The sequence below is a fragment of the Microtus oregoni genome, unplaced genomic scaffold (genome assembly GCF_018167655.1).
Source record: "Microtus oregoni isolate MIOR12 unplaced genomic scaffold, Mior012 000011F_ref0000422, whole genome shotgun sequence".
Taxonomy (NCBI): Eukaryota; Metazoa; Chordata; class Mammalia; order Rodentia; family Cricetidae; genus Microtus; species Microtus oregoni.
Genome location: NW_024543070.1, coordinates 12,237,502 through 12,253,777, shown reverse-complemented (window position 1 = coordinate 12,253,777; position 16,276 = coordinate 12,237,502). Strand labels below are relative to the sequence as shown.

At 37.9% G+C, this 16,276-nt stretch overlaps 1 protein-coding gene across 2 annotated transcripts in view; it reads left to right on the top strand.

Annotated features, from left to right (window-relative positions):
* Positions 1-16,276, top strand: part of LOC121453334 (RNA-binding protein 27) — a 72,840-nt gene that overhangs the window by 22,406 nt on the left and 34,158 nt on the right. For both annotated transcript variants that reach the window (XM_041660027.1, XM_041660026.1), the window contains exons 3-8: positions 1,126-1,250; positions 8,375-8,466; positions 9,111-9,304; positions 9,923-10,183; positions 11,380-11,673; positions 16,097-16,231. In XM_041660027.1, coding sequence (XP_041515961.1) covers positions 1,126-1,250; positions 8,375-8,466; positions 9,111-9,304; positions 9,923-10,183; positions 11,380-11,673; positions 16,097-16,231 — 1,101 coding nt within the window. The remainder of the gene's footprint in view (positions 1-1,125; positions 1,251-8,374; positions 8,467-9,110; positions 9,305-9,922; positions 10,184-11,379; positions 11,674-16,096; positions 16,232-16,276) is intronic.

Below are 16,276 nucleotides of genomic sequence, written 5' to 3'. Positions count from 1 at the left end.
CAAGCTCCCTTAATTGCTGAACCATCTGTCTAGCCCCTGGGTTGTGTTATTTATTTTTTTATTTTATTTATTTATTTATCCTTTTGTGGGGATATCACTCTAGTACAGGCTGCCCTGGAACTCATTAAGTAGTCTAGGCAGGTGATTCTTCCACCCACCCTCCTGATTATAGTATTAAAAGTATGAACCATGTTCTACTTCAGCTAAAAGTTTTGCCATTTTGAAAAAAAAGTTTAGTTATAAAGTTAGTATTGTAAAGGAGTTTGTCTGAAGATGCTTTTCTGAGATAAAAGTAGTTGGCATTTTAGAAATGTAAAATACATCATAATTGTGGTATCAGCAGATCCCACGTGATGCCTTCGAAATACCCAACACTCCCTTGAGTTGGGAATTGAACCATCAGGGCAAGCCCTCTGCCACTGAGCAATACCCCTTTAGGTGTTCCTTAGGGGAACCTAAGGGGAACCAATGAAAGTTACATTTAATTAGAGTAAAGCTAGAAATATTTTTACATTTGTGTTTTCAGCAAAACTACCTGTTTCTCTTATTTTGTTTGTCAGAGGAAGTTTCAAATAGTCCAAAACATGGAGTTGAGTCAAATACAGATACTGATTTCAACCCATTCAAACCTACCTAATTCGGTCTTTGCAGTCTATCCAACACATAAGGTTATACTATGAGATTACTTCTTCCTATTCTACATAGGCTTCTTTTTCACCTACAGTACACAGTTTGTCATTTTGGTTTCTTTGAACAGATAAACACACTAAGTATTAGTTTATATCTTTAGATCTGATATTCTTAATAGGTCAAGAGAAATTTTGTAATCTCTTATTTGATAATTTGTTAATCTCTTGCTTATAGAAACTTTGTTTCTAATCTTTGTTCTTAAGCAACAAAATCTTACACTTATTTCATTTGAACACATGCAATTATGTTTGAAGGATTTAAAAAGAAACAAAACCTCTTCAAGTGGGGATGTCTGTTCCTTTAAGGTAAGTCTTGGTTTTAAAAGCCTGACAGCAGCTTTGAAGATACCTTGTTCATCTAAAAGCATTGGCAACAATGTTTAAACTTTGCATTTTTGTTTGTATAACATTTAAATATTTTTTTTTTTCTCTTTAGAGACTTCAGGTTTTGTGGACAAGCTATTTGAAAGTCTTTATACTAAAAACTACCTTCCACCATTGGAACCAGTTAAACCTGAGCCAAAACCACTAGTCCAAGAAAAAGAAGAAATTAAAGAAGAGGTAATACACACACTTCTTAGATTTTGTTACCAGGATTCTCAAGTTTAAATTATTTTTATTTTTGTTTCTTTGTGTTGTGGTTTTTTGTTTGTTTTGTTTTTTTTTAGACAGGGTCTGGTCTTACTGTGTAGCCTGGCTGACCTTGAACTTATCGACCGTGCCCATCCAGAAATTTTTTTTTCAGGCATGGTTTCTCCCTACACCTAGAGGTGGATTTTCTTAGCTAGGCTACAAACCAGCAAGCCCTAATAATTTGCTTTTCAGTGTTGGGTTTCAGATGTGAACAGGATGCCACATTCATGTGGGTGCCGGCATCTGATCTCAGGTCCTTGTGATCAAACAGCAAGTAACTGTAGAGCTATTTCTTCAGCCTTCAGAGAAACCCAGTGGTTTCTAAAAGAGGAAAATTTGGTTACATACAGAGGCTTAAATGAAAGTATTCATGAAACTTCCAAGATAAATCATTAGATAATATACTGACACATATACAGAGAAATGATTTACTCTTTTAACTACACTGTCAACATTAGAAAAATAAACAGAAATATTGTTAAAGTATACAAACATGATTAAAGATACCGAGCTAATGGGCTAGAAAGATGGCTCAGTAGTTAAGAAGTTGACAGAGCATATTGCTCTTGCAGAGGTCGTGAGTTTGGTTCCAAGCACGTTCATCTGGTGGTGGCTTATAACCATGTAACTCCAGCCCCAGGGCACGTAATGCCTTTGGCCTCTGTGGGCACCTGCACGCATATGCACGTACCCACTCCCACAACATAATTTTAAAAAGATACCAACCTAATTGCTTGCTTGAACCAATAAAGAAACATCATAGCTTTCATTTATAGTTCCTTTTCTATATAAAGCAAACAATATTTGATAAGAATGTGGAAAAGAGGTTTGTTAGTTTAATTTTTGAGACAGGGTTTTTCTGTGTAGTTCTGTTTATCCTGGAACTTGCTATGGAGACCAGACTGGCCTCGACCTCAGAGATCCAGTGTTGGGACTAAGGGTGTGTGCCACTACCACCTGGTTGTAGGATAAGTTTAAAAAAATATTTTATTTTATTTTTTGAGATAGGGTCTCATATATCCCAGGCCTAGGATAACTTTGAGCTTTGCTCTTTCTGCATCCACCTCCAGAGTGGTATCATTACATATGTTACCATACCCTGTGCTGGGAACTGAACTAGGGCCTTAGATATGCCAGGAAAACGCACTCTGAACTACACTCCCAGCACATACATCTTTATTTAAACTAAAATTTTAGTCGTCTGTGTTGAAGGTGACCTCAGAGATCCTCTTGCCTTTTACCTCTAGAGTGCTGGGATTAAAAGCATGCATTACTACCACCCAACTGGAAAAGAGATTTTTATGTACAAATATAGGTAGTCTTTAGTCCTGTACCAGGAACAGAAATATCTTCCAACTTATTAAAGAAATATTTTTTATTTTTATCAGCTATAAAGTTGGCTTAGTGGTTAAAAGCACTTTCTTGTAGAGAACCTGGATTTGATTCCCACCACAAACAGCAGTTCACAATCATCTAGAACTCCAGTTTCAGGACATACATGATACACAGATATATATGCAATCAAAACATTCGTACATATAAAATAAATCTAAAAAATGATTTATTTTTATTTTATGTATCTGTCTGCACCGTGTGCATGATTGGTGACTACAAAAGCTAACAGGGGATGTTGGATTCTGAGCTAGCTAGTTTATTGTCAGCCTTACACAGGCTAGAGTCCCTGGTGAAATGGGAACCTCAATTGAAAAATGGCTCTATGCTAGTTCCAGGACAGGCACCAAAAACCACAGAGAACCCCTGCCTTGAAAATCAAAAACAAACAAATAAACATAAAACAAAATAAAAAATAAATAAAAGAAATAAGGCTCTATAAAATTTAGTTGTAGATGCACCACTGAGTGGGATTTGGTGGTACACACCTCTAATCCTAGCATTTGGCAGATAGATCTCTGTGAGTCTGAGGCCAGACTGGTCTACAGAGCAAGTGCCAGAACAGGCTCCAAAGCTGCACAGAGAGAACCCCTGTCTTGAAAAAAAAAATAATAATCCAGCTGTAGACAAGCCTGTAGGACATTTTCATAATTAGCGATGGTTGGGGAGGACCCAGCCCATTGTGGGTTGGTACCACCCCTGGGATGGTGGTCCTAAGTTCTATAAGAAAGCAGACTGAGCAATCCATGTTGAACAAGATAGTAAACAGCACTCCACCATAGCCTCTGCATCCATTTTTATCTCTAGGTTCCTACCCTGTCTTTCTTCATTGATATATTATGATGTAGAAGTGTAAGCCAAGTAAACCTTTTCCTTCCCCAAATTGCTTTTGGTCATGGTGTTTCATTACAGCATAGTAACCCTAACTAAGATGGATCTCCTGGAACTAGAATTATAGTAGTTATAAGCTGCCATATGAGTTCGGGGAACTGAACCTGGGTCCTATGCAAGAGTAGCTCTTAATTGCTGTCTATCTCTCTCTGACTCCTGTTTTTCAACTTTTAAATTTTACTTTATTCTACAAACGGAATGACTTAAAAATCTTTTATTTATAAATAATTGTAAATTTACATCAGAATTATCCAGGTAGCACCCACAGCATTCATGATGCCTGCCTAAATGTGTTATTGAGGATTTGCCCCATATACTTTCATTATATGCTCACACCACATTTTTTTTTTTAAAGTCATTGCTCTCATAAACCATAGCCCTTTATCTCTTTGCAATTTCTAGGAATAAGAATTTTTTTAAGGAGCTGGAGATTAAGCTTAGTTTATAGAGTGCTGGTCAAACACCTGTAAACAGAGACTATTCATTTGTTTCCTGGTTGCCCAGACCCGAATAATCACACAAAAACTTTATTAATTACAACACTAGGCATGTTCCTAGCTAACTCTTATATCTTGAATTAACCCATTTCTATTCATTTGTGTATCGCCACAAGGTGGCCTACTGGTAACATTCTAGTGTCTGTCTCAGCAAGCTACGGGAGCATCTCCTTGACTTTGCCTACTCTATATATCTGTTTGGATTTCCCGCCTGGCTTTACTCTGCTAAGCTATTGGCTGAAACAGCTTCTTACCTGCCTCAAATAACTACAAAGATTTGTGTCTGAACACTAGTAACATATTAAATCATATTTGATGGTGTACATGCTTGTAATCCCAGCATTTGCGTGGCAGGGTTAGAGGAATCAGAAGTTTATTTGTCATCCTTGGCTATATAGTGAATTCAAGGACAATAAATAGGATGAAACAAGGGATACATGACATCTTGTCTCAATAAAAAGCTGGAGAGATTGTTCAGTTGGTAAAGTGCTTGCTCTGTAAACATGGGGGCCATTTAGATTCTGTCCCCCCCCCCCCCCCGAACCCTTATACAAAACCCTAGCTGCTATGCCTATAACACTAGTAACCTGGAGGATGCCTGGAGCTTGCTGGATACCAGTCTGGTGGTACCAGTGAGCTCCAGGTTTAGAGAGAGCCTGTATCAAAGAATAAGGTGGGGAGTCATAGAGGAATATACCAGACATAGACTTTTAGCCTCTACATTTATACACTCATGTGGTATCCCCACCTGTGTACACACACACATACACACACATGCTTTAGGATAACTATAGCACCATTATCAGTTTCAATATATTTAATTTTGATGTCATGTACTATTTCAGTTTTATTAGTTTACCCAGCAGTGTTCCTTATTTATAGTCTGTTCTTTTCCTTTTGTATGGAATCATTCTGGGATTTGTGTGTTGTTTAGTTGTCATTTCTGATTCACTTTAAATATTTTTTGAGATTTATTTTTGTTTTGCGTATGGGTGTTTTGCCTCCATGTATGTCTGTACCATGTGTATGTGGTGCCTGAAGAGAGTATTGGAGCCCTTGAAACTTGAGTTAAAGACAGTTAGCCATCATGTGGGTACTGAGAATCAAACTCAGGTCCTCTGGAAGAGCAGCCAGTGCTATTAATCAAATACTATATAACTGAACTGATCTGACAAAATGTGACTTTTAAATTAAGATCAGCTTAGACTATATCACTTACTTTGTTCTTACATGGTGCTCCATAATTTTTTTATGTATACTTTTTAAAATTATTATTTTATGTGTTTGGGTATTCTGCCTACATGTGTGTCTGTACACCATGTGAATATAGTGAATATATTCCCTCAGAGGCAAGAAGAGGGTGTTGGGTCCTCTGGGACTGGAGTTACAGGCGGTTTGAGTTGCCTTGTGGGTGCTCTGAATTGAACCCAAGTTCTCTGGAAGAATAACCAGTGCTTTTAACCACTGAGCAATCTCTCCAGTCCCCAACGTACATTTTTTTGAGGCAGGGTTTCATGCAGGCCTTGAACTCCTGATTTGTCTGCCTCCACTTTCCAAATGCTAGGCTTCAAGGTGTATACTGCTGAGCCTGGCTCAAAAAGTCTTTAAAAAGTAGGCTAGTGAGGTTTTTGGTGTCTTTTCAAGCAGGAAAAATGGAGATCTTCCTTGCATATAGTACAAAAATTTTTCTTTCGTGCTTTATGGTATATAATTTATGATATTTGGTATAGGTTAAATGTTTTATAACATTTTTTTAATGACAGCCTTTTTCTATAATCAGAGCAGGTATTCACTGACTTAGGAGAATCTGTTTCAATGACAATTGATTTGAATATTAACAAAAGTGATACTCACTTGGAGTTGAAGAGATGAGGGCTCAGTTGATAGAGCATTGCCATTCTTCGTAAGCTTCCCAACTCCCACATTAGATGGTACACCTGCAACTCCAGCTCTAGGGAACCTTCTAGCCTCTCCAGGTACCATCCACTCATATGGGACATATTCATATATGCAGGAACTCACACAAAAATAAATCTTCTTTAAAAATTCTATTTTGTCTTAAAAGAAGAGTTAAAAAAATCATTACTAAGTTCCATTTGGAGTATCTTTGTAATAAATCCTAATTTTGAAAACTGAAAAGTGGCTAATATGATTGGCAGTTGTCTGGTACTTCTTGTCCCTAAGATTTGTGATTACTGGTATAAACACTAGCTCATACAGCTACACGTAAATGTAAAGGTTGAATTCCTCATCCGCTCAGTTGCTGCTTTTACAGTGAATGACTTGGTCAGAAACAAATCTCAGGATTAGTCATCTTAACTTCTTGAGCCTCAGCTGCATTGTACTGCCAGTTGTATTTATAATTAGATTATTGGCCACAGGGGAAACAGGCAAGAGAATTTGGACCATTGACACAGCTCATCCTGGTGCTGAAAAACAATAGAAGATGTGTGCTGTAGTTTATGCTGCATACAGCATTTGTTCCTTTTTACCAAACTTCCCAAGATTTTAATTTGTGAAGAAACCCTATTTGTTCTTTGGGGTTTTTATTATCTAGATTCAGCTTGTTGCTTCTTGGTGGATTAATGTATCATTATGTTCCTTGTAAATTGCTAGAGGAAATGGACTTTTGGATCCAGCTGGATGAGTGTGTATAGTCTCTGCTGTCATATTGTGGCTGCCATTACTATGCTGTCTGCATTTTCTTAAATTGTTTCCTTCTGGTCCATTCACTCATTTTCTGATTTTGATATTAATAAGTAAGAAGCTTATGCATTATCTGGAAATTAGTTTAGTTCTTAAAAATTTGATTCATTTGTATGTGGTGCTGAGAATCACAAACCCAAAGCCTTGTGCTTGCTATGCAGGCATTCTGCTACTGAGCTAGGCCCCGGGCTCCCCCCCCCCCTTTTTTTGTTTTGTTTGTTTGTTTTAATTTTGAGGGTCTTATGATATCCAAGGTTGCCTTGAATTCATGATTCTTCTGTCTTAGTCTCCAAAGTGCTCAATAGGATTGCTTTTGCATGTTTACCATACCTGGCCCAAACTAACTTACTTATTCTGATTTGAGACAGGCTCTTGCTAAATAGACTGGGCTGGGTTTCAGGCTTGCACAGCCACCACAGCCCAAACTTTATTAATTAAGTTTTGTTTATTTTATATTTTTGGTTTTTTGAGGCAGGGTCTCTTTTATTCCTGGCTGTTCTGAATCTTGATATGTAAACCAGGCCAGCCTCAAATCACAGAGATCCGCCTGCCTTTCTCTCTCCAGTGCTGGGATTAAAGGGTGTGCAACACAATTCCCAGTTTTATTGTTGTTTGAAATTAAGAAGATATAAACTATTGTATTGTATTGTCCTTAATGATTGCTAGTTATCCTGTCTTGGTTTAGAGAATGACATGCTTATTTTCTTCTTATAATACAGTTATCTATTCTAAGTCAACATCAAAGTTGGCATGCTGCTTTTAAAAAAATACATATTACTATTTTTTTTAAAAAAATTAAAATATAAAAGCCTTGTTGTTTAGCTCTGGGGGGCAGGAACTCATTATATTGATAGGCTAGCTTTAACATTATTGGCAGTCCTTCTGCCTCAGCCCTTTCAAATGTAGAGGTGACAAGTATGAGCTACCAGACCTGACTTTTTTTTTTTTTTTTAAAGACAGGGCTTTAAACATAATAATAAAGACAGGTTGGCCTTAAACATAATAATCTTTTTGTCTCAATCATGTGATTGTACCACCAAAGCCAGGCAACATACCCTGTTTTGAATTAATGTGAGCCTGCTTTTTATTTTTTTTTTTTTTGTTTTGGAAATGGCTTAAAACAGAATGTTAAGTACATATCTAATGATCTGTCAATAAATGATATAACTTGAGTGTTTATCTTTGTTTTTGAGGGGAGGGGTGGGTTTTCTTTTGTTTGTTTTGAGACAGGGTCTTGGGATGCCCCACCTTTACCTCTTAGTTGTTGGAATTACAAGTGTGTGGGGCCAGAGTCAGGCCACAGCATTCAGTATATTTATGCCCTCTCTTATACTAGAAAGAGTTATCGTTTATCTGAGTTTTATAATTTATAGAGAAACTGGTCTCTTTTGGGATGGGGTTTTTGACACAAGGTTTCTCTGTCTCTCTCTGGCTGTCCTGGAACTCACTCTGTATAACAGGCTGGCTTAGAACTCACAAGTATCTGCCTGCCTCTGCCTTCTGATTAAAGGTGTATGCAACCATTGCCCAGCAAGGAGCTGATCTTATTTTTAACAAATCTCACAGGTATTTCAAGAGCCAGCAGAAGAAGAACGAGATGGTAGAAAGAAGAAATATCCTAGTCCCCAGAAGAGTCGTTCAGAATCCAGTGAGCGAAGGTTTGTATTTGTCTCTGAATAGTAAGATATGAAAGTCGTTTCAGTGTGCAAAGTTAGTTGCATAGCATTTATGGTTTTTGTCCCAATGTCCTCTAAAGCAACAAGGGTAAGAGTGTTGCCTTCTTTCCATTCTGTCTTTTGCTGTTGTCTTAGCTTCTGTGTCTGAAAAACAGTCATTATTTGCTTTCCCCAAGAGCACAGGGGTGGGAGCAGTCTCCTCCGAGAATTATAATGAAATGTTCCATTTGTTTAGGGGTGCTCCGTGTTAAAATTGTTCATGCTAGCATATGCCAAAAGAGGTATCGTTTGGCAGAAATGTTCACCTTTGCTCACAAGGTGGTCTTTGTTTAGGAAGACTTGTTTTGAGCCTTCTACTCTTTGTCTTTCTGATTTCTGTCTTCTCCCCCACTTTTCCTCATACCTTGGTTTACCTCTTCTTTTTCTTTTCTCCCTACCCTGTGTTCTTGAAGTGGAAAGCCCTTCCCCCTTTTAATAATGGTTAGAAGAATTAGTGGTAGTTTTGAGGCATTCTAAAATAGACATTATGAATTGTGGTGACTTAAAGAGAGTATTTTATTCTCTGGACTTGCGTACAGATCTCATTTCTAGAGTCTACGTATGGCTTTTATATCTGTGTATTATAGGACTCGTGAGAAGAAAAGAGAAGATGGCAAGTGGAGAGACTATGAGCGGTACTACGAGCGGAATGAGCTGTATCGTGAGAAGTATGACTGGAGAAGGGGCAGGAGCAAGAGCCGGAGTAAGAGCCGAGGCTTGAGTCGGAGTAGGAGCCGCAGCAGGGGCCGCAGCAAAGACCGAGATCCAAACAGGAGTGTTGGTGAGTAGGCGACAGCCCCAAAAGCTTACTTGACAGAGGTGGGAGAAATGGGAAAACTGGAATTGTCTCCAAAAGCTGGATATTGATCTCTTACAAAGACAGTGCTAATCTTGTATACCCTTGGAATTAAGGCCATTTTTAAAAGTTATTCCTAAATTATTATAATATATATATATATATATATATATATATATATATAAAGATTTAAATCATTTTTATAATTGATACAAATGTCTTTTTAATTAGTGACAACAGCACTTGAGTATAAAAAGGTTGTCTTTTGTTTTGTTGGTTTTCCCTGAAAGTAATTGAATTGACTTGCTATGAGGTTGCCCAGTGTTTATAAAAAGAAAAATACTAAAATGCCAGTGGGAAAACTGACCTATCTCTGTCAGTGCCCTTGTTGGTGATAGTGTAAAACCTGTTTTCACAAGTCTGTTGAGATATGCCGAGGTGGCAATGTTCCTGCTTTTAGAATATGCTACTAGTGAATGTGCTTAGGGTGTGGATCTTTCAGTAAGTGTAGGCTGATGTTTTCAGCATTGTTGATCTGAGAGAAGTGTAGTTTAAATATGTAAATATGTGACCTCTCTTGTTTTCTTTCTCTCTCTAAAACAGAACACAGGGAAAGATCAAAGTTTAAGAGTGAAAGAAATGACCTGGAGAGCTCCTATGTGCCTGTGTCTGCTCCTCCTGCAAACTCTTCTGAGCAGTACTCCTCTGGGGCACAGTCTATTCCCAGCACTGTCACTGTGATCGCACCTGCTCACCATTCTGAAAACACAACCGAGAGCTGGTCTAATTACTATAACAATCATAGCTCTTCCAATTCTTTTGGTCGAAACCCACCACCAAAGAGGCGCTGCAGAGATTATGATGGTAAAGATTGCCTTCTCTTTTGTATGTGCTGTTCCCATCTAGGAAAGCAAGTGTTGCAGATATGGCATGGGTGCTCCTCAGCAATTTGCCTTACTTTATTTATGTGAATACTGGTGTTTTCTTAATACACCATGTGTTTTCACTTACAGTTTCTTGAAAATAACTCCATACTGACATGTAAAGAACTTCCTTCGTTGTTTTTGAGGCTCTTCTGTAGTATTCTATATGTATGAAAATATGTTTAACCCATTTATCATAAATATGCACTTAGGTCCTTTCTAGCATTTTCAGTTATAAGCAGTTCTACAATAAATAGCCTTGTTTACCTTGCCTTATAGAAATTTAATGTTAAAATCTTGTTTAAATTGATGAATACTATACATAGTTATAGCATACAACAAGATTTCAGCACATGTATACTGTATATAGTAATCAAATCAGGGTAACTAGCATGTTTATAACCTCAAACTTATTTCTTGATGTTGGGAATGCTCATGATCTTCTCTATCAACTATTTGAAAACAATTGCCAACTATAATTATTTTGTTGTATCTAGAACATTATGATTCATTTCTTCTATCTACTTGAGTATTTTTAATTTAAGCCATATATATATCAAGAATGGTCACTTTAAAATAATACTGTGAAATAGATCATTGAAATAAATGATTAGTTTAAGACTTTTATTCCTTTCTATCAAACCTTTGGTAAATGGACATTTGGTAAACTATCTAGTTTTTTTATTATTTAAAAAACCCTAAAACCTTTTTTTTTTGAAATGAGTATCTTGTTATGTAGCCAAGACTTCCCTCACATGTGCATGTAACTCAGGCTGGCCTCAAACTTGCAATCCTCCTGCCTCAGCCTCTAGAGTGCTAGGACTACAGGAGTCACTACCACACTTATTTTTTTATAAAAATTTAACAATTTGGTTAATCTATAGTAGCCACTTAGTAGCCTGTGTGTTGTAAAATTTCAATACGTCATAATCTCAGAGAGCACAGACTGTGCTTGCCTCTACCTCAAGGTTGTATGGTCACTAACAGGCGAGCCCTAAGGAGATTGTTCCACGTCTTAGAAAAAAACTACAATGTAAATTAGGATGTTGAGTTTTCTGGAATTTGTTTTATTCTTTGAACTCTAAGTAGATCGTAATAAGGTTTTTGTTTTTGTTTCTTTAATTTTAATTCTTACAGAAAGAGGATTTTGTGTACTTGGTGACCTTTGTCAGTTTGATCATGGAAATGATCCTCTAGTTGTTGATGAAGTTGCTCTGCCAAGTATGATTCCTTTCCCACCCCCTCCTCCTGGGCTTCCTCCTCCACCACCTCCCGGAATGTTAATGCCTCCAATGCCAGGTCCAGGCCCAGGCCCTGGTCCTGGCCCTGGTCCTGGTCCCGGCCCAGGCCCAGGCCCTGGCCATAGTATGAGACTTCCTGTTCCTCAAGGACATGGTCAGCCTCCACCTTCTGTTGTGCTTCCCATACCAAGTAAGTATGTGTTGGTTGAATCTTGTTTTTTTTTTTTTTTTGATGAGTTGTATTTAGAAGACCCTCATCCCTTTTGCTAACTATTAAAATGCTTGAAAAACAGTAATGGAATGTGAAATATACTTCCATAGTTAAGATGTTCTTACTTTCTGCCATTTTTTTTTTTTTTGTACCTGCAGTGTGCCCATTGTCTGTAGTAGCCTACCTTGTGTTGACCTGGAGACAAAACCTTGTTAGTATATTAAGATGTTAGCAAAGAAACATGCTGGGAGGTTTATGGATTTTTCTTAGTATTTAAAGAAAAGCTCTTCAAGAATATTAAAATAATGAGATTTTTTTAAAATTATAGACTCTTTAGAGGATGAATATTAATTTAGGCAATATTTGTCTAATTGCCCTCAGTGATTACCTATTCAGTCAACTTTGATTAATTCTCATTATAGTGTTTTGGGTTGATTTGGGTTTTTTGTTTGTTTCGTTTTTTTTTTGAGACAGGGTTCTCTGTGTAACAGTCCTGGCTGTCCTGGAACTCACTTTGTGGACCAGGATGGCCTTGAACTCACTTGAGATCCACCTGTCTCTGTCTCCCAAGTGCTGGGATTACAGGCATGCACCACCATCACTAGATTTGAGTTGGTTTGTTTTTGTGGGAGTAAATTCTAAATGCCATGCCATCTTAACTGTGTATTTCCATGTGGATTTCTTTACTGAAAAAGACTTTGTGTTTTGTTTTTTTTAAATAGGCATTTATTGTAGCCACCCAAATCAAGAGTAAGAAATGTTTAAAAATGGCCATTTAAGTGCCTGGGAAGATGGCTTAATCAGTAAGAGTACTTGTTGTATAAGCATGAGGATCTGAGTTCAAAATCCCCTTTTAATGTGTTGACATTAAAAGCTAGACGTGGCTCTGTACCTGTAACTCATCTTTGAGGGTGTACAGTAGAGACAGGAGGATTGCTGGGGTTGTTGTCTGCCGGCCTAGCTGTGGGTTTAGTGAGAGAATCTAGAGGGAATAAGGTAGTTTGATACCATTCTCTGACCTCTGTATACATGCATGGTTGTGTGTATACCTAAATGCCTCCCACACAAACATAAGAAGTATTAGTGGTTGCTGTGGGTGTGTTTACCCAGCACTCGGGAATCTGAGCAGATAATCAAGGTAAGGTTATGACTATAGCAAGAATAGGGATAAGACTAAATTTTTAAATTCAATTGGAAAAACTTACAGAATGAATTATTTATGTACATGTAAAGGTCTAAGAAAATATCTACTTACAGATATTTATCATTCCATTATTAAAGAGTAGCAAATTATTACTTTAAAAATTATTATCATTTAATTTAAGGAGTATTTCTCTGTTCCTGGTACTAGGAATAGAACTTAGGGCTTCACTTATGCCTAGGCCAGCACTCCCCACTCAGGTTTAGCCTCAGCCCCTTTCAATTTACTTTCATCAGGGTCTCACTAAGTTGTCCAGACTGGCTTTGAAGTAGTTGTAGTCCAGGCAGGCTTTGAACTTGAGATCTTCTTGTTGTATATAACCTTCTATGTAACCGAGATTCCAGGCCTGCATCATCTGGTTCTCTCTTTTTCTTCTCCCAGTTCTTGGGATTGAACCCACAACTTCATGCATTCTGGGCAAATTGTCAGCCTCTGAACTTTATCCCCAGCACCTATTTTCTTTTCTTTTTGTTTTTAAAGCACTTTATTTTAGGGCTGTGGTATAGCTCAGTACTATAGTGCTTGACTATGTGAGGACCTGATTTTTGTCCCCAGCATCAAAGCTATAACCAAAACAGTTAGGAAAAATAATTTAGCACAATCCTAACATATGCCCATCACTAAGCTTCCCTGTAGTAAAGTATGCAACACATTAAAGTTGGTACAAAGGATTGGCAGGATGACTCAGCAGGTAAGGTACTTGCTGTGTAAACCTGGATATCCAAGTTCAATCCTTAGAACACACACAAAAATAGGAAGAACTGAATACATAGATTTGTCTTCTGACCACCTCATGCGTGCTATGGCTAACCTACCCTTCATTAATAATAATAATAATAATAAATAACAACAACGGTAATAATAACAACAACAGTAATCATAAAATGTGCCATGAAGTGGCTCAGCAAATCAAGGAGCTTGCCACCTTCATGACTTGAATTTCATCTATGGTATCTATGTGGTCAAAGGAGAACCAACTCCCTTAGTTTGTCCTCTGACCTCCACATGTATTCTGTGAGCTTACATACGTGGGTATACACACACACACACACACACACACACACACACACACACAATAAAAATTTAAAAGTTGCTAATAATATAAAAGGATTTAATAGAGTTTTTTTTTTTTCAAGGTTTGCTTTTTGGGAATGGTGGTGCTGGGGATTACACCTCACAGGGCTCTACTTGTGCTTTGTGTCCTAGTTTTCTTTTTGTTGTTTTAATAAAATAGTGACTGAAACTGGGGTTTGGGAGTAAAAAGGGTTTGTTTCAGTATAGAGCTTACAATCAGTCCATCAGTGAGGAGAGCCAAGGCAGAACTGTAGCAGAGACAAAGATGGAAAGCTCCATACTGGCCTGTTTCGCTACATTTCTTATACATCCCAAGACCAACAGTGGGTGGGGCCCTCCTACTCAATGAACAATCAGGAAACTTTCCATAGACATGCCCACAGACAAGTCTAGTGGAGGCAGTTCTCCGTTTAAGGGTCTCTCTTCCTAGGTCATTAGCTCGTTGTGAAGTTGAAAGAACTAACCACTACACTAGGCAAACACTTTACCATTGATCTCCAACCCGTAACTTAGCAACTGTGAATACTAAATATTGATTGAAGGGGATCAAGAGATAGCTTAGCAGTTAAGAGTAGTTGTTGCTCTTCCTGAGGACCTGGGTTCCATTTCCAGCACTCACATGGTAGCTCACAACCATTCATAACTAGTTCCAGGGGATCTGATGCCCTCTCCTACCTCTACAAGCACCTGGTACAATTTTATATGATGTACATACATGGACAAAAAATTGATACATGTAAGCTAATTAAGTCAATGTTAAAAAAAAGCTTAGAAAGAAAACACATTACTTCTACGATATGTGTTGAAGTGATTTTATTCTCTTCTTAAGCTTTTCTCTTTATTTACCTATTAAATTTAATTTGTTATTGGGATACTGGCAGTTGACCTCAGGATCTTGCAAATGCCAGGCAAACACCAGACATGGCTGTTGACTGAGCTTTCTGTTGTGCGGATCCCGCAGTCGTTAAGTCCCAAAGAAATCACACAGAGGTCTACATTAATTATAAACTGATTGGCCTAGTATCGCAGGCCTATTAACTCTTATAACTTATATTAGCCCATAATTCTTGTCTGTGTTAGCAACATGGCTTGGTACCTTATTCGGCGAGGTAGTCACATCTTGCTTCTTCTGCATCTGGATCAAGACTGCAGACTGCACTCCCTCTTCTCAGCATTCTCGTTGCCCTGTCTCTACTTCCTGTCTGGCTACTGGCCAATCAAAATTGAGAGGATAAAAGTCCATTGTCCCATAGCACACGGCCACTGAGCTACATACATCCTTACAATCCTTAATCCCCTATTTTAGAAATGGGGATCTTAAACTTCTGATCTGCCTCCACTTGCAATTACAGACAATTACATGTCATTATGCTGGGCTTCAAATCAAAGTTTTGTTCCTGTTAAGCAAGCACTCCATCATCTGAACTATATCTCCAACCTAACCCTTCACTTTAAAAAAAAATTTTTTTTTTAATTTTTATTTCTTTTGGTGACAGAATCTCTGTATAATTCTGGCTGGCCTGGAACTCCTATGTAGGCCAGACTGGCCTTGAACTCACAGAGGTCTGCTTGTCTCTGCCTCTCAAGTGCTGGAATTAAAGGCGCAAGCAACCATGGCCCAGCCTCACTGTATCTTTTTCCATTGTATTCACAACTGCAAATTCATAAGTATGTTTATTGCTCACTTAATGCTTAAGCCATCTACTGTTCCTTACGTCCTTTCTGCCATCCTCATGTCTGCCTGCAGTGACACCTACTCCTGCTTTCCTTCATTTGTGATAAGCCTTGCCTGTTGGAGAACTAAGACTGTCATCAGGATTGGTTTTTTTTTGTTTTTTTAAATATTTATTTGTTTGTTTATTTATTTATTATGTATACAATATTCTGTCTGTATGCCTGAAGGCCAGAAGAGGGCGCCAGACCTCTTTACAGATGGTTGTGAGCCACCATGTGGTTGCTGGGAATTGAACTCAGGACCTTTGGAAGAGCAGGCAATGCTCTTAACCACTGAGCCATCTCTCCAGCCCTGTCATCAGGATTGTTAAGTTTGAATAAATTAGTATTAGTATCATGCTCTTACTAGTAATTATTTATCATGTACTTGTTATTTTTCTTGGTATTCTATAGGACCTCCCATTTCACAGTCAAGCTTAATAAACAGCCGTGACCAGCCTGGGACAAGTGCAGTGCCCAATCTTGCACCAGTGGGAGCAAGACTACCTCCTCCTTTACCCCAGAACCTCCTTTATACAGTATCAGAAAGTAAGTAAATGTCACTTCAAGAAATTCTTAGTTTTTTTTTTTTAA